Source organism: Notolepis coatsorum, assembly GCF_963971535.1.
Source record: "Notolepis coatsorum genome assembly, chromosome: 11".
Lineage (NCBI taxonomy): Eukaryota > Metazoa > Chordata > Actinopteri > Aulopiformes > Paralepididae > Notolepis > Notolepis coatsorum.
The window spans coordinates 95,676,127-95,696,126 of NC_140175.1; the positions used below are offsets into that span (position 1 = coordinate 95,676,127).

Genomic DNA, 20,000 nt, shown 5'->3' on the forward strand with positions numbered 1-20,000 from the left:
GCTTCCTTCCACGGCATCAGCGGTAATGGGACTGACAGTGCGCACTGCTCCGTGGCAACCTAATCCCCTTTTTTACAGACACAATGGCTTAGGAACAGGGGGTTATCTGACTTCATTTAAACACAGACGCTAAATGACCTGGAATTAGTCTCTCTCTCTCTCTCTCTCTCTCTCTCACTCTCTCTCTCTCTCTCTCTCTCTCTCTCTCTCTCTCTCTCTCTCTCTCTCTCTCTCTCTCTCTCTCTCTTCAAAGCTCCTACCGGCCCCCGTTCTTTTTCTTCTCCCGTGTTGTGTCTTTGGCCGGCTGCGCTGGGTTTTCCACATTTCGCTCCACGTTCATACGGCAGCGATTATGCTTGATGATTTATCATTGCGCCTGCAATTATGCTTCAGTTATTCTCCGGATCATGTTTCTCCGCGCCTGAACGCAACCTGTGGTCTCAGCACAAGTATCCGCAGTGCGTTGGTTCTCTCTCCAGCCCAGATGTATGCCCCTCTTGACATGCCTTGACGTCTGATTTTCCAGCTAATTCCTTGGCGGTGTAAAAAAAAGCCCTCGGTTTTAACGGGCTTCTCCTGTCATGTGACACTAGTGTGTAGTGATTCCTTTTGTCCGTGGCTGATCCCGGACCTGTTCCAGCGCGGCCTCGTCGATGACATTATCACGGGGGGGATTCAGACGGAGCAGAACACGACGTGCGCTCGGGCTGGATGGAAGAGGCAAACTTCGCAGGATAACATTTGTCATCGAGCAGTCGCGCCGCGCGGTCCGCTCTTGTGATCTGACCCCACGTGTTGTGTCGGCCGTGAAGCCGGTGTGCACGTTTTACAAACCGCCGGCGGTGAGATTTGCATCGGTTGTTTCAATTGCGGTGTCGAAAATGTCAACGTCTCTTACCCAGAAAGACAATCTCCTAAAATAAGCTGCCTTGAATATTCTTAACATAGAGAGAGAGAGAGAGAGACGCTGTGTCAGCACCAGATTATACATCTGGTACGAAAGGCAGAAATATAAATATACACACAAGCTTAAAGAACCTCCACCCTACACCGAAAATACCAACCCATTCCCGGAGGTATCTACAGTAATTAGCATCCTAAACAAAGCAGGGGGTGACCGGAACAGCATACCTACCCATTACGATAATTTCTGGGTGTTTTAGATTAGCGACAGTAACCCCCCAGTATGCACCAGTGTTTCGGACTGCAGTTGTGGCTCCCGTCAGCAGTACCGCACCAGGACCTGTTAGCATGTCTCAGATTAGCACCCGCCATTTGCTCCTAACTGGACTAAAATAGCCACTTGGCTGCAGCTGCTGGGTCTCTTGCATTTAAGGAACCATTCATTCTAAATAGTGCCGTTATGCTTTCCACACCCCATTCTGCTGCCTGTAGGATTTAATGATCATAATAGAGACGTCGTTTACCTAATTTGTACATATTTCGACTTTTTTTTTAATGTCCAATGATATATATTTAACACGGCACAATTGGATATAATTGCTGTACAATTACAGTAGCGGTTATGGTGGTTTGCGTAACAGCCAGTGGTATGTGTGAGAGCGTGTGCTTGGTTAACTGCTGTAGCCCCCTGCGGCAAGAAAGACATTTAAAACTCAGAGATTCAGATTTATTTACTGTGCGTTCCATTTTGGTGCAGTGTCAAATTTCCCACGGGATAATACAAGTATTTCTATTTCATTCTATTCTATTCTATTTCTATGGTGAAATGTTTTCATCCTGCGAGTAGCTGAACCTGCCAAAGCCCTGTGTTAAATTAACCTGTTCACGACCACACTACAGAAGGTTAACCCTTTCACTACCACACTACATACGGTTGGTAGTACATATGGTAGTGAAAGGGTTAACCCTTTGTCGTGTGACAGTGAAAGGGTTAACCTTCTGTAGTGTGGCAGTGAAAGGGTTAACCTTCTGTAGTGTGGTAGTGAAAGGTTAGCCTTCTGTAGTGTGGTAGTGGAAGGTTAACCTTCTGTAGTGTGGTAGTGAAAGGTTAACCTTCTGTAGTGTGGTAGTGAAAGGCTTAACCTTCTGTAGTGTGGTAGTGAAAGGGTTAACCTTCTGTAGTGTGGTAGTGAAAGGTTAACCTTCTGTAGTGTGGTAGTGAAAGGTTAGCCTTCTGTAGTGTGGTAGTGAAAGGTTAACCTTCTGTAGTGTGGTAGTGAAAGGTTAACCTTCTGTAGTGTGGTAGTGAAAGGTTAGCCTTCTGTAGTGTGGTACGTGAAAGGTTAGCCTTCTGTAGTGTGGTAGTGAAAGGTTAACCTTCTGTAGTGTGGTAGTGAAAGGTTAACCGTCTGTAGTGTGGTAGTGAAAGGTTAACCTTCTGTAGTGTGGTTGTGAAAGGTTAACCTTCTGTAGTGTGGTAGTGAAAGGTTAGCCTTCTGTAGTGTGGTAGTGGAAGGTTAACCTTCTGTAGTGTGGTAGTGGAAGGTTAACCTTCTGTAGTGTGGTAGTGAAAGGTTAGCCTTCTGTAGTGTGGTAGTGGAAGGTTAACCTTCTGTAGTGTGGTAGTGGAAGGTTAACCTTCTGTAGTGTGGTAGTGGAAGGTTAACCTTCTGTAGTGTGGTAGTGGAAGGTTAACCTTCTGTAGTGTGGTAGTGGAAGGTTAACCTTCTGTAGTGTGGTAGTGGAAGGTTAACCTTCTGTAGTGTGGTAGTGGAAGGTTAACCTTCTGTAGTGTGGTAGTGAAAGCTTAACCTTCTGTAGTGTGGTAGTGAAAGGTTAGCCTTCTGTAGTGTGGTAGTGAAAGGTTAACCTTCTGTAGTGTGGTAGTGAAAGGTTAACCTTCTGTAGTGTGGTAGTGGAAGGTTAATCTTCTGTAGTGTGGTAGTGGAAGGTTAACCTTCTGTAGTGTGGTAGTGGAAGGTTAACCCTTTAAGAGTACAGTAGGACAGTAAAGTTGCTCTTTCTCCTCCAGGGGTTTCCAGGGGACTTTGGGGAGCGAGGACCACCAGGACCGGACGGGGAGCCAGTAAGTGACATGCTCTAACACACACACACACACACACACACACACACACACACACACACACACACACACACACACACACACACACACACACACACACACACACACACACACACACACACACACACACACACACACACACACACACACACACACACACACACACACACACACACACACACACATGCACATGTATGTACGTCTTCACACACATTATTAATAATAATAACTTTATTTGTATAGCACTTCTCATACAGAAATTGCAGTTCAAAGTGCTTCACAGCAGTAAAAAATACAGGCATAAGCGAGCATAAAAAAGATAGAGAGGTTGCAAGGTCAGGTAAATCACAGTTTTTCACATTAGGATCTAACATCCCAATAGGCCTCTCTGTTTACGGTTTCATTCAGTAATAAAAATAATAAAATAGAATAGACAGAGTAAAACGTGTGATAAAATAGTTCAATAAAAGTATATAATAACATTCACAGCATCGCTTGTAACACTTAATAGAACAACAGAGCAGTGCATCGCTCTTAATACTTTGAGTTTCTTTACAAAGTAATTTTTACTGTTATTCGTATTACTCACAGTCCTCCACTAACACTAACCCTGTCCTCCCCCTCTGTCTCTTTCTGGTGCACTTGGTTGGAATCACATGTCGCTTTTGTGTGTCGTCTCTAGTTCTTCCTATGTACACGTATCCCTGAGTCTGTTCAGAGGCCATCACCAATATTGGTCCCGGTTTCTGCATCATAATGTCATTCACTTCGCTTTCATTCAGCTGCCATCAGTCTCACAGTCCAACGTCAAACACAAATACCAAACCCAATCGCGGCGACTGAGATAATAAGGTCATTTCTTTCGATCCAGTGTTGCCTGTTTGCAACAAGGAAACTATAAAACAAGGAAGGGTCGTCACGTCGGATTGCCAACGTTCTATGCTCTGCGTGGTGCCAGACTTTGGTGCCAGTTGTATTAAAATTCTAAATATACCAGCTATCTGAGGAAATATACATCAACCAACATATCAAACGTGAGCTAGTTAACGTTGCAACAAATTGCTGATGATTCTGACATCCGAGGTAATAACCTGTTTAAATGACGGGTCATAAACGAGGAGACGGCCGATACCATTCAACTCCATGTCGGCCGAACTCAACGTGTCCACACTTGGCGCCAATGTGAGTCCATGTGCTACGCAGTGACGTGATGACCCTTCCTTCTTTTATAGTTTCCTTGGTTTGCAATTATTGATAAAGAATCACAAGGCGGGTGGGGGGTGGGGGGGTTGGGGGGGGGGTGGATACTGGTGGTAAAAGCACATTTCCATGGGTGTCAAATCGGCCACTGGAGGTTATCCCGTTCACAGAATCCTATACACATAATAAGCATTGACTTCCGATCAAGTACAGGATACAATTTAAAATACTTCTCATCACATTTAAAGCCCTCAACAACCTTGCCCCTCCCTACCTGTCCCACCTCCTCCACCGTCACACGCCCCACCCGTCGCCTTAGGTCTGCCAACCTCCTAACACCTCCCATGATCAGGCTCCGGACCTGGGGGGCGACAAGGCCTTTGCTGCTGCTGCCCCCTCCCTCTGGAATGCCCTCCCCAGCCATATCCGTGATGCAAACACCCTGACATCTTTTAAATCAGCCCTCAAAACCCAATCTTGCTTTTGACCTCTAATTCTGTGGGTTATTTTATTTAATTTTGTCATGTATTATTTTTGTTCTGTTTTTGTTTCACTATAGTTTTGTCTCTTCTACCCATGTAAAGCGTCTTTGAGCATCTGGAAAAGCGCTATATAAAATAGATGTATTATTATTATGTAATTCAGTGCCACAGTGAAACGCTGGTACTGGCAGCCTTCGAGTCACATCGGGAAACATAGTAAACGTGACTCTGTGAGTGCAGCGTGAGCGGCCCGGTCCAAGAGGGAGTTGCGAATGGGAAAGTCTGATTCTCCTACGATACGCCGAGCTTGCCGAGGTTGGAGGGGCGCCGAAAAAAACACACCCGCGCGCTCGTGCACTCAAAACGAAAACGCTTCAGGACACAGACATCATTATTACTGGCTCGAAAAGCAAACGTGTTAAAACATAAGCTTCATTCATCACGTGGTGTAATGTAGTCGTGGTGCAGGACTCAGTTTGTCTTCTTCCTGTGAAAAAGCCACTTTCCATCGCTCTCATTCTCACCCTTTAATGGGGTGACAATTTTAAGAGCACTTATAACTGACCACAACATCCAGAAGTCTAGCGAGCGCACACACACACATATGCGTGCGCACGCACACACACACACACAGAGAGACTCTCCCCTGACATTTTACACACTGGGAATTTTGGACTGTGACACTTTCACAGGGTTCGCACAAGGTCCTTGAAGTGCTTAAAGTGCTTGATTATTTTACCAAAAAAGGTCAAGGCCTGGAATTCCTTGAAAACAGCAATTTTTTTTAACAAGGTGCTTAAATGGTCCTTGAAATTCAAATCAACCATTCGCATTGGAAGTTTTGTTCATCCATGATACAATTGTTCTGAATAAAGAAATATATATATTTTATTTAAAGTGTAACTAATTGTCGGAAATTGGTTTTAAGCCATACATATTGGATCAGATTGTCTTTTCTATAAAAAACTGCATTTAAAAGTGAATTGTATCCTTTTAAACGCCTTTTTAAATGAAAAATAGTGCTTAAGAAAGTCCTTGAAAGTCCTTGAATTCCATTTTGCATTGTCTGTGGGAACCCTGCGTTCAGCGACGCACTGATGGGAAACGGGCCTGGGAGGCCTGGACAGGTTTGTCCCGGTGTTTTTCCTGTTTTGTTTGAAGTGAGGTTTTTTTAAGAGCTCCGGACGGAGTTTACTGCTGGGTTTTTAAAGCGGCCCATTCCCCTCTTGGTTACTGATCATTTTAATTGGTGTGTTGTTGTTTCAAAACCCGCTAAGAGGAGAAAAAAAAGAAAAAAACCCGCTATTTGGCTTGGCTTCCAAATAACCCCCCTCCTTTTCCATTCAACACTTATGTGAAATGGGCCGCTAAGCTCCCCATACACACATCCTGTAAGACACACACGGGGATGCACACACACACACACACACACACACACACACACACACACACACACACACACACACACACACACACACACACACACACACACACACACACACACACACACACACACACACACACACACACACACACACACACACACACACACACACACACACACACACATGGTCACACACGTGCACAAATACATGCACATCCAGCAATAATATCCAAGAACAGTAAATTAAGTAAGTAGCAGGACGTCTTCGGGAGTAATTATTTTCCTCATTACGGTAAAGACAGGCCAACAGAGACTGATGTGGATTAATCTCGTTAAGCCTAAACAGATTATTCACGCAGGCGGAATTCACAGAGTGGAATTTAATGAAGCGTCGCGGCGCGGCAGCAGCAGCGGGGAGAGAGGCGCGGAGCGCGGCAGCGGACGCACGGCCTCGGGTCGAGAGCGGCGAGCCAACAAAGTATTTACACGGGGAGTAGATAAAAACTAAGTGGGTGCTTTGTACTCATAATATACGTGGGTTAGTAACATAGGGGAGACGAGGGCGCACAGAGAGTGTATGAGAGGGATGATGTACAGAGAGTATGAGAGATATGAGGTACAGAGAGTATGAGAGATATGAGGTACAGAGAGTATGAGAGATATGAGGTACAGAAAGTATGAGAGATATGAGGTACAGAGAGTATGAGAGATATGAGGTACAGAAAGTATGAGAGATATGAGGTACAGAGAGTATGAGAGATATGAGGTACAGAGAGTATGAGAGATATGAGGTACAGAGAGTATGAGAGATATGAGGTACAGAGAGTATGAGAGATATGAGGTACAGAGAGTATGAGATATATGAGGTACAGAGAGTATGAGAGATATGAGGTACAGAGAGTATGAGAGATATGAGGTACAGAGAGTATGAGAGATATGAGGTACAGAGAGAGTATGAGAGATATGAGGTACAGAGAGAGTATGAGATATATGAGGTACAGAGAGTATGAGAGATATGAGGTACAGAGAGTATGAGAGATATGAGGTACAGAGAGTATGAGAGATATGAGGTACAGAGAGAGTATGAGAGATATGAGGTACAGAGAGAGTATGAGATATATGAGGTACAGAGAGAATGAGAGATATGAGGTACAGAGAGTATGAGATATATGAGGTACAGTGTGTATGAAGTGACATATCGATCGGAATGGGCGAGTCACATAGACAGAAATGGGTATGGCAGAGGTGAGAGCGGTAGGGTACTTTCAGAGTTAAGAAAGTAGGGCAGAGAGGGAGGTAGAGAAAGAGAGAGAGAGGGAGAGAGGGCAGGAGAAAGAGGGAGGGGACGAGAGAGAGAGAGAGAGAGATGGAGAGAAAGAGGGCAGAGAGAGAGAGGGAGGGGGAGAGAGAGAGAGAGAGAGAGAGAGAGAGAGAGATGGAGAGAAATAGGGCAGAGAGAGAGAGGGAGGGGGAGAGAGAGAGGGCAGAGAGAGAGGGCAGATTGTATGCTGGTAGTTTTCCCTGTCAGAGACTATTAACACATTGACTGCCACGCTTCTATCCATCAATGTATGATCACTGCCACCAGTCTAAGGCTGAGGTTACACCTTTCGTATCATCTTCGTATTGTTTTCTTATACGCATCGCCGCGTATCGCCGCGACGTCATGCGCCTCGAGTCACACTTTCGTTTTTTTTTCGTTTTTGTCAGCCAAGCACACTGATGTAGTACACTGCCAAAGCAGTAGGTGGCAGTAGGTGGCAAACATGAAGGCAATTTCAGCCAATCAGAACGAATGTGCCAATACACTTCCTGGTGGAAGCTCCAGCAAAGAAATGTCAATAAGGCAGCCTATGCCGCGCCACCATCTTGTTTACTCAATGCAGCAATAATCTTTCAGCAAAGCCTAATAAAAGTGCAATAAACAAAACGGATACATTCACTGTGTGTTCTGCTTGTCATTTGTTGATGAAACAAAACTAACATCAACACAAGTGACCACCAAGAGCGGATAGTTTTAGTCTAAAAAACGCTCGGTAGCATTGTTAGCGGTAGCATTGTTAGCTGCATGCTAACGTCAATGGAGTATGCCATTATAACAATATAGCATTGTGGCTAGAAGCTAACGTTAGCTCACGCTACTTAGCCAGCACGAAACTGATGATATCGCGAGCTATCAGTAGTTAGATAACATTAGAGACAACGCTGTGTGTATTAAACAAAGGTGAATAGATGACTGGGCCATTTTGTTTAATGCTTGTTAAGTTGAAAGAGGAACTCTGAGCTAACAGGGTCTGAATCCTGATAGCTCACGTTAGCCAGCTCATGCAATCGGTAATGCTAGCAGAATGAATGGATGTAAACTTTATTTAACATATTGCATATGGGTACAATACAATACGGCTCAATACAAACAATTGTTAAGGGAATGCAGACTGTTGTAGCTTGGACTGGGGTCCTTATAACAATAACTTGACAACACATGGTAGCTGAAGCTATTTGGGACACGGAGCTCTGTCCCAAGCAAACACACACACACACACTCTGCTGTCACCGGAAGGGCACGCAGATGGTATCTACTGCGCATGGGCGTTTTCGCAACAACGGTAGCGTGCTGACTACACGCTGTTTGTCGACTCGTTTTTTTGCGTATCTCCAAACGCAAACACAATTTTGCGTTTCAGCCGTATCCACAAAAAAACGCCAAAAAACGCGTTTCTGTGTAGATAGGACATCAAACGTCGTCAAAAACGTATAAAAAAACGCCAGGAATACACTAGTCTAACCTCAGCCTAAGCCTATGGAGATGTTCACCTTCTTTGCAGGGCTATAACTTTTTAAATTGTATTGCTAAATTGACATTACTATGGCCCATTCAACATCGATTATCTATCGTTCAGGATGTAGGAACGTTATGCTTTTTCATTCATAGATTCTTCCAAAAATACCGTCTAGAATATAAGTATGTTTTTATCGTTTTCTGCAGTAATTCCTAGAACGTGAGTTATAGGCATAAACGCATATATAGATTATCAACTGCCGTTTATTGCCGATAAAAATTTCAACTGTACATGATCCTAAACGTTATGACTCATCATGCGCGGATGAACGGGGGGGGGGGGTCGTTTATAATTCCGTGATCGTCAGTAAATGCTTTATGTAGTATGGGTTGATTTATTGATCAGATGGTTTGTAAATAAAGAAATGTACAATCGCCTTGAAAATAACGTTACTGTCCTCTTACCGTTCGCCGATGAGACTGGAGGAAAAAGATCCCACTTATTTGACGTTGATCGACTAGATCCATTTCCGGTTTGTATGGCGCAATAAACGCCCAAATCATATCGATTATTGAGTTATGGCAGCGATCCATATACACGGATGTGTGTCTAGAGTCCCGCAACAATATGTGACTGCCGGACGGATTTTCCAGATGCACCGAGATCACCAGATCCATTTCCGGTTGTAACTCGCCCGATCATCCACCAGGCGGCGGTTATGGAAGCGTTGCACTGTTGTGCAGAGTCCCACTGTCTCAGCCGAGGCTGGGTGAGGGAATTATGAATACCATGGCGAAAAAAATGAAATATGATCTCAATAACGTCGTACGCCGTGGTTTGGCAGAATTCGCATGACCAGCAAACCCGTCGTACGCCGTTTATGGCGATCAATGTGTTAATAACTATCTTGCATGACTCTGCCCATATGGAAAGGATCTAATCATTTGATCTCATTATTTTACATGCGGCGTTGTCTATATACTTATATAAGACAAACACTTCTTAAGGCCAAAGGCACGAACGCTCAGGAATCAAAGCCATAAACAGAGCAGCATGAAGTTCCGTCATTGGTCCACTTTGAAATGCAAATCCACACATATTATAAACACACAAACACACACACACACACACACACACACACACACACACACACACACACACACACACACAAACACACAGCACAAACACACACACACACACACACACACACAGCACAAACACACACACACACACACACACACACACACACACACACACACACACACACACAAACACACAGCACAAACTCACACACACACACACACACACACACACACACACACACACACACACACACACACACACACACACACACACACACACACAGCACAAACACACACACACACAAACACACAGCACAAACACACAGCACAAACACACAGCACAAACACACAAACACACAGCACAAACACACAGCACAAACACACACACACACACACACACACACACACACACACACACACACACACACACACACACAAACACACAGCACAAACACACAGCACAAACACACACACACACACACACACACACACACACACACACACACACACACACACACACACACACACACACACACACACACACACACACACACACACACACACACACACACACACACACACACACACAGCACAAACAGTGCATTCATGTTTGTGGAGGCCCTCTAATCGCTCGTCCCTAGTTTTTCCGATGGTTCAGTGGCTGCTCTGGGTCTGGCAGGCGCGAGTCTGAACCCCCCCTAATGAATCCAGTCTGGAAGCAGAAGAAGCATCGTTTACTAAAGTAGAGAGATGCTGCTCCTCTCTTTCCATCTAGACGACATCCTGGATGTCGGGGAGAGTCCTTCCATATCCATGTTTATGTACTTTCACCACAGATGCAATCTCTTTTGGATTAAAATTAGTTTTTGGGAGGACGTCCCCTTGTGAAAAAGGTTTTCGGAAATTCCTATACTGCATCTTTTCATACAGATATTTTACAGACATATGGCCTCTTTCCTATATATATATGTGTATTTTTTAGGGATGTCCGATATTATCGGCCTACCGATATTATCGGCCAATATTGGCATTAAAATGTGATATCGGAAACTATCGGTATCGGTTTTCAAAAAAACATGTTTTTTTTTTTCCTTTTTACATTTCTATAACCTTTATTTACCCAGGCAAGCAAGTAAGAACACATTCTGATTTTATTTATTGTCAAAAGTATGCATAATGTTGTGTTAATTCCACAACAAGAGATATGTAATGTTAATTACCTGAGATTATTCGGTTTTTTTGGGGGGGGGGGGGGGGGACCCTGCATATATTGGTATCGGTTGATATCGGTATCGGAAATTAAGAGTTGGACAATATCGGTATATCGGTATCGGTAAAAAAGCCAATATCGAGCATCTCTAGTATTATTTATTTTTTTGATCCACCTTTTCTCCCATTTTTTTCTATATTTTCTCCCATCCCAATTTCGTATCGTCCAATTCAACCCTCCCCTGTCACGAACGCTGTTTCTTGCCTCCCACAAGCCGCCCGCTATGTGGACTAAGTCATACATAGCACAAGTCCCCTCCGGTACTTGAGGTAACAGCAGTCGCATCTTTGCACCTGCGCAGCTCCATCTCTCAGTGGTGAGGAGTAACGCGTGGGAGGCTCACGCTGCCCCCGACACTTCCTGATTCTACTGCGCAGGCGCACCAACCGACCTGTAGGAGTCGCTGTCCACAACGCCCGATCCCCACCCATCAGTTTCCCACCCCCTAACACGGCCAATGTGTATTAGTATGAACGACCAGCTAAACTGAAAGCAATGTGGAGCGCTGGGCTCGAACAGCCGAGCCCAGCGTCTCCATCATTCGTGGCGAGCGCCTTGCCCACTACGCCACGTAGCCGCCCCGCATCCCTAGTATTTATTTTTTATTTTTTATTGATCATATATATATATATATTCCATATTAATTTCCCATGCCTTACACTACCCCACACTAATGTATGCTCTCTAGATACAATACAAATTAAATCACAATTTAAACACAGGCTTCTAATATACTATAGTTATATATAATTATACTGTAATACATAAAAGCTGTATTACACTGTATGGGCAGAGCCACTGCTCTCAAGACTCTGACCTATACTGTACTATTTCTCCTCTTCTTCCTGCGAGGCAGAGGAGATACGGCAGGGGAGGCCTGTGGAGAGACCAGCCCGCTGTATCTCATTTCTTCTTCTCCTCTATCACCTCTCTTTCTTTCTTTTTTTTCTCTTAAGTCGAAGTAAGTTAGCGGGAGAGAGTGCTCCTTTCATCTGGCCGGCACGGCAGGAGGAAACAGGCACGGCAGAGAGACAACAAACCTCCCTGTGTCCCTCAGCAACCTCTCTCTCTCTCTCTCTCTCTCTCTCTCTCTCTCTCTCTCTCTCTCTCTCTCTCTCTCTCTCTCTCTCTCTCTCTCTCTCTCTCTCTCTCTCTCTCTCTCTCTCTCTCTCCTCTCTCTCTCTCTCTCTCTCTCTCTCTCTCTCTCTCTCCTCTCTCTCTCTCTCTCTCTCTCTCTCCTCTCTCTCTCTCTATATATATGTCTCTCTCTCTATGTCTCTCTCTCTTTGTCTCCCTCTCTCTCTCTCTCTCTCTCTCTCTCTCTCTCTCTCTCTCTCTCTCTCTCTCTCTATGTCTCTCTCTCTCTCTCTCTTTGTCTCCCTCTCTCTGTCTCCCTCTGTCTCTCTCCCTACAAGCGACAGCAGAATGATGGGCTCAGACCCCCCTCCCTTCACCTTCACCCCCCCCCCACACACACACACACACACACACACCTACACACACACTGCCCCCTCTCACGGGCTCAGATGAACACTGAGCCTCTCTTCTGAGTGTGTTTGTTTAAAAAAAAGCCAATAACCCCAGAAACTTGCTCCTTCTCCATCTCTCTCTCTCTCTCTCTCTCTCTCTCTCTCTCTCTCTCTCTCTCTCTCTCTCTCTCTCTCTCTCTCTTCTCTCTCTCTCTCTCTCTCTCTCTTCCTCCTAGGTTTGATGGGAGCCCCTGGTCCTAGCGAGTTCTCGGCCTCATTGTGAGTATAGAACAGTGTGTCTGTGTCTTTGTGTGTTAAATGTGAGTATAAAACAGTGTGTCTGTGTCTTTGTGTGTTAAATGTGAGTATAAAACAGTGTGTCTGTGTCTTTGTGTGTTAAATGTGAGTATAGAACAGTGTGTCTGTGTCTTTTGTGTGTTAAATGTGAGTATAAAACAGGGTGTCTGTGTCTTTGTGTGTTAAATGTGAGTATAAAACAGTGTGTCTGTGTCTTTGTGTGTTAAATGTGAGTATAAAACAGGGTGTCTGTGTCTTTGTGTGTTAAATGTGAGTATAAAACAGTGTCTTTGTGTGTTAAATGTGAGTATAAAACAGTGTCTTTGTGTGTTAAATGTGAGTATAAAACAGGGTGTCTGTGTCTTTGTGTGTTAAATGTGAGTATAAAACAGTGTCTTTGTGTGTTAAATGTGAGTATAAAACAGTGTGTCTGTGTCTTATGTGTGTTAAATGTGAGTATAATTAGTATGCCATAGCTGTGTGAAGAATATGCCTGCTGGGTTTATTATATACCAGCGTCAGGCTGTGAGGCAGTTCACGTGCTACACAGGAAGTCCCTCCCACTACCTCACATGACACCGGCCTATAAATGACTCAGCGACCGTCAGCCGACAGGCCCTGACAAGGAGGAATCCGGTGCTCTTCTAAGAAGCTCTCTCTAATTTAGCTTCGTTAAAAAGCGGGAGGGACCCCCCCCCCTCCCCCCTCTCGGCCCTCCATGTGCCCCGTCCAGCCCCGGCGGCCCGCATATAATGACGCCTGATTATAACGTTGCCGCTGGTTTCTCCCCCGTCGCCGGCCCGCCTTCCTATACCGTCTGCCCCCTGCTCCTCCTGCTCTATTCTGGGCCACCGGCGGTTTGGTGCCGGGCCTGTAATTGGGGCTCTGGAGGCCCCCGTCTGATTACAGCTGTGGGCTCTGGGCTCCGCTTCCGCTGCATCCATCCATCCATCCAATCCGGCCACCAGCATACAACAGGCCCGGCCAGCGAGGCTGAGACGCTCCCCGGGGATATAAATACATAAACAGCCACTGGAGGAGGCATCTCTGCCCCCCCCCCCCCCCCCCCAGTTCCCGGTGACAATTGGAATGTCGGTTACCACGGTTACCTCAACAGTAGATATGACATATTGTAGACGCTGTTTCATAGCCCTTTTACAATAGATAGATATTTATAGACTGTGGAGGAGGTGTGCCGGCAGGGGGGGGGGGGGGGGGGTGGGGGGGGGGGGGGGCGGAGGAGGGGGACCTGGACGTGGTGTGAGGTTATTTTGTGGGGCTCATTGGCTGCAAGTGTCTGTCCGCACACACCGTAGGTCACTACTCAGCAGGTGTTCTGGTTGATACGGGGGCCATGGCGATGTGCCCCATCACACTCTCCAAGCGGCATTGTGTGTGTGTGTGTGTGTGTGTGCTGTTTGCGTGTGTGTATGTGTGTGTGTGTGTGTGTGTGTGTGTGTGTGCTGTGCGTGTGTGTGTGTGCTGTGTGTGCTGTGTGTATGTGTGTGTGTGTGCTGTGTCAGACTGAAGGCTGATGAAAAACAGGAAGAGGGTTAGTTTGGGTCAGGAATACACAGACACTAGAAAGAGAAGGATTGAGAGGGTGGAGAACCCTGCTACTCTCTCCCCCTTCCTCTCCTCCTTCCTCTTCCTCTCTCTGCGTCTGTCTAAACTCATGTCGTACAGATCCCCGGTGCTCTATGAACCTGGAGTGACCGTTTCATCCCTCTCAGCAGCAACTAAACTTCAAAACACACACACACACACACACACACACACACACACACACACACACACACACACACACACACACACACACACACACAGCTGCGCACACATTATGGACAAACAGATAAGTCGGTAACACACTGTGCTAAGGCCACTGTCTGTGTGGCTTGCTCCTTACGGGCAAACATTAAAAGGGAGAAGGAGGAGAAAGGGAGGTAATGTATTCAATGCTGATAACAGCCTTCAGATCTCAGATCTCAGAACAGTGTGGATGGACACAGCTGGGCTCAGCAACAGAATCACAGTGACACAATGACTTCTGTTTGGTAATGAGGCACCATATATATATATCAGCAGTCAATCATTATGGGCTGATGATGCGTTTAACCATCTAGTGTGTGGCAGTGGAAAGGGTTAACCTTCTGTAGTGTGGTCGTGAACAGGGTTAACCCTCTGCCGTGTGGCAGTGAAAGGGTTAACCTTCTGTATTGTCGCTGTGAAAGGGTTAACCCTTTGGTAGTGTGGCGGTGAACGGGTTAGAAGAGTCGGGCCCATTGTATATCTATGGTGGGCACTGTTTGGCTGATTGTAGAATTTTGTAAATGTTGTTGTTTAAAATTCGAGGGCCAGGGCCCTATTCCCCGTACCTGGTTCAACTAAGTCGATCAAGAGTCCCATTATCCAGATTCAGTTAACCCGATGTTTGAAGCCGGGATTTTCCTGTTCCTCGAAGGTGGATTCAGTCTCGTTAACTCAAACCAGACTTGAGACCCAGGATAAGTGCGCGCGGCCGCTTCAGTTGAAAAGCCATCACGTATCGATAGCAGAGATCCTGATTTTCTAACGGCATTGATTGATTAATTGATTTAAAACTTTATTAACAGGTTGCAGTACGGCTCAATCGCCTCGCCGACAAGTTAAATGCGTTATCTATCGGCTAATTTTAAGTCCCTCATTACCCCAATCAATCAGATTATATTTCTTTAAACTTGCCTGCTGGCAGTAGGTTTATGGAATGGATAATCAAATGAGATCTTGCTAGCGAAAATAATTAGTTAAACTGTTATGCAGAATAAGGATACGGCTCTCTTACCCATTGATTGATGTATGGTGGATCTTTTACTTATCTACACTGTGGTGTAATGGTTTCTGCTTTTGACTTTCACACAGGCGGCCCGGGTTCGAATCCCACTTCTCCTAGTCTTTTCCTTCTTTTTGCAATGTAGGAATAATTCAATTTGGTGCACGTTGAGAGCTATATAAAGAATGACATCCTCAATGCATGTAGATTTATAATATTTTAACTTAAAACTAGGCTACTTTTGCGTATAATCATTAATATTATATTCCAAAAAAATTATATTGGAAACGCGGGGTTTCGAACACCGGTCGCCCGGTTGCCAGGATTCAGCACTAGCCGCTGCGCCACTGTGCCAGACGTGATATACTCATTGTTTATGCATTAATGGACGAGAGACCCGTGTTTAGAATATTTTTCTTACCAAAAAAAGAAGTTTTATCTCTTTATTCTCAAATGCATTAATGTGACGTCAACGGCTCATTCAATTTCTCAAATCCGTCAAACAGCGCATCTCATCAGACATTTAAATCCCAGTTACAATATCACACAAAAACCACAATCCCCGCATAGACACTTCAATTTTATGCTTGAATGAAACACAATCCGGCGCTCCGTTAAGCAAATCTACAGCGGAGATTAATATATGAAACTAATCAGAGCCAAAAAATAAAAAATATCCCTGCGGGATTCACATTTGCAATGAGCCGTTATTAAAATAACCACATGCAGCGTGTATCGCGACTCCGAGCGCCGTATATTTTATTTAGGACAAAGTAAATCTATAGGCTCAATATGATTTATTATCAGCATTTAGTTCTATTATTATACATTTCAAAAGCCCCCTCTAGGAAAACGAAGCACAGAAACGTAATTCAGAATGGTATAATGCAGATCCTAGACTGTGAGAATCATTTCAGGAAACGAGCTGTCACTTCTTTGCGGGGGCGTGGCCATGGTTCATCCGGCTAACTGAACTTAAGCCTGCTCTCGACCAGGCTCAAACTTTTTGATCTGTTGTCATGGTGATTTAGACAATCCAGCTTCGGGGAATGGGAAGGTCCGGCTTAAGTCAGACTTGACCGAAAGTTATCCGGCTAACTCAGTTATCCAGGTACGGGGAACGGGGCCCAGGTGACATGTTGTGGTGCTTTGTGATGTTTGCTACAGGAAGTGTATCTCCCTACTCTCACGATGCCATGGTGTGTCTGGATCTGTAGTCAGAGACACTACACTGCTGACATCCCTCGTGTTGAATTAGCTCTGGATTTCTTTCACAAAGACCTTTCTCTCAATTATCAATAAACATGCCCCTTTCAAAACTATTTATGATAACCCTGTGGTTCTCACCTGAACTTTCTGATTTATTTAGAGAAAGAAACAGAGCCCTGGTCTCTTGCCTGAGAGAGACCCTTCCCATTGGTCATTATTTAGGCTTCAAAATAAATGTACATCTGAGGTGAACTATTATTTAATTTATTATTATCAATAGCTCATATTCAGATCCTCTGTAAATTCCAGAGAAATATCAGTACTGCTTTACCTACGCATCTAAAATGTAATGGTATAATATCTGAGCAGAAAGAGATTTGTCTGGCCTTTAATAGGCACTTTGTGGAAGCCGGTCATTTGTTTGATAATAATTATATATATTGTAATTATACTATGAGCTGGTACACGCTGTGAGGCATGCCTTCCTCTCACAGTGTTGTTTTTGAAGCACTTCAGAACATTGGTACCAGGAAATCAACTGGAGAGGATAAGCTGGACCCCTTCTTTCCTCAGGTCAGCTGTTCCATTAATTACAGAACAAATAACACATATCTTTAATCTTTCATTGTCGTCATGTATAGTTCCTAGTATCTGGAAAATAGCTCATGTTCTTCCGTTGCATAAAGGTGCAGATATAAGTCATCAAAATAACTACCGACCAATATCCAAGCTATTCTGTCCGGAAAGAAAATCCTGGAATCACTGGTAAATGATCACCTCAAAACCTTTCTTTCAGATCACTCTATAAAGCCCACATCAATCCGTTTTTAGAGCAAAACATAGCACTATCACAGCAACTACTCTGGTTGTAAATCATACAGGGCTAGATCCACAAAGAATGGATTGCACCCTTACTTACAATTAATTATGAATTGAAAATGGGGGACCCTGATGTAAACAAGATGAAAGTCTTTCTCTGGTCTGCATCCCCTTAACAATTGTACATGTGTATTGAGCCGTACTGTATTGTACCCATTCTGCAATCTGTTAATAAAATGTCCGTTCAATCAATCATCGCGCAGGTGATTGATTGAATGAACATTGTATTGAACAGATTGCAGAATGGGTACAATACAGTACGGCTCAATACACACAATTGGGATGCAGACCGGAGAAAGACTTTCGTCTTGTTTACGTCAGGGTCCCCCATTTTCAATTCATAATTAATTGTAAGTAAGGGTGCAATTAGCACCGTGCAATCCATTCTTTGTGGATCTAGCCCATAGTATCTGACCTTGACAACACGGTGCTGCCCTTTTTGTAGTTCTTTTTGTAGTTATTTTTGTAGTTATTTTTGTAGTTCTGTCAAAACAAAGAATTTGATACAGTCGATGACTCTCCTATTGCAAAGGTTAATGAATGTTGTCTCTGACACATCTGCTTGCAAATGGTTTCAGAGCTATTTATCCAAGTGAATGTCCAGTCAGAACTCTTGCCCATTACAAAAGGTGTACTGCAGGGTTCAATCCTGGGGCCAGTCTTATTTACTATTTATATTAATGCTATTGTCTGTTCATTGAGGGGTCATCGGGCTCATCTCTATGTGAATGACACTATTGTCTATTGTGTTGCTGACTCTGTACAATTAGCCGTTGAAAAAACGACAACTCTCATTTAATATTTTGCAGGATGCACTTGTTATGTTGTAAATGTTAAACTGGTACTCAATGCAATGGTATTTCCCCGCTGTTCTCTAGAGCCAAAAGTTTGCACATATCCACTTTGAATGGGTCTATTATTGAGAGAATATAAATATCTTGGCATCTGGCTTGATGAGAAATGTACATTTAAATGCCATGTAGATAACCAGGTTTCCTTTTTGTACAGAAACTAAAGCTATTTTCCTCTGCTTAGCTATTTTCCAGTCTGTTTTGGATTATGGAGACGTAATTTATAGACATGCGGCTGCTTCCGCTCTAAAAACCTTTGGTTTTTCTGTATATCATTCTGACCTTCGACAGTTATGGTACCCATCATTGTATCCTGTATGATGAGGCTGGGTAGTTGTCCCTGGTAGAGAGCGACGTGCCTTGCACTGGCATCTGTTAAAGCCATCATTGATGATCTTCCATCACTTCATTACTGGTCTGGAGCTCTGGACCGTATCACACTCACTCTGGTGATTGGCTTACGATTAAGGTCCCCAGAGTGAGCACTGAATTAGGACAATCTGTTTTTAGCTCCTGTGCCCCCCCCCCCCCCCCGACACGCGTGGAATGTTTTGCAAAGCACTTTATAAAACTCAACACTTTAGTATACATTGGCCAGTTTAAAGCTATAATAGCCAACCGTTTGATTTCTGTTTCTATTGTGTATTGTACCTCTCTCGACGTCATTGCAAATGAGAGCTTGCTCTCAATGATTGTTCAAGATGAACCCTTTCACACTGCCGACTGGTTAACCCTTTCACTGCCACACCTCAAAGGGTTAACCCTTTCACTACCACACTACAGACGGTTAACCGTCTGTAGTGTGGTAGTGAAAGGGTTAATCTTCTGTAGTGTGGTAGTGAAAGGTTAACCGTCTGTAGTGTGGTAGTGAAAGGGTTAACCTTCTGTAGTGTGGTAGTGAAAGGTTAACCGTCTGTAGTGTGGTAGTGAAAGGGTTAAATAAAGATCAATGAATGAATGGGGCAGATAGGCATGTCTGAAAAGCCTATGCTGTTTTGTTCCTTTCGCTTTGTATGAAATCCTCCAGCGATCGGCATCGGCCAAACAGGGGCCGGGGAGAAAGAAAAAACACGGCTATTGATTGGGTAACGTATCAGCGCATCCATTCCATTGGGTCTTTCTGCTGTCGGTGACTTAAAGAGGGAAGCGGAAAATCCATTGAGACCTCAATTAGTCCGCTGTGATGATTTGATGAGACCCAGATGTGTCAGTGTGCGCTCTCTGGCTGTGACCATCGCACACTTGTCCTTCAGTGTTTGGCCGGCGGCACGGCAGCGCTCCGTGAGCCAATCCAGCCCATTA

The 20,000-nt window shown here is 44.5% G+C and overlaps 1 protein-coding gene across 1 annotated transcript in view; it reads left to right on the forward strand.

Annotated features, from left to right (window-relative positions):
* Positions 1-20,000, forward strand: part of LOC311237205 (uncharacterized protein) — a gene marked incomplete at its 5' end in the record, with an annotated part of 93,435 nt that overhangs the window by 27,770 nt on the left and 45,665 nt on the right. The window contains 3 exon segments of the mRNA XM_084325014.1: positions 2,936-2,993; positions 12,890-12,913; positions 12,916-12,932. Of these exon segments, the coding sequence (XP_084181140.1) occupies positions 2,936-2,993; positions 12,890-12,913; positions 12,916-12,932 (99 nt within the window).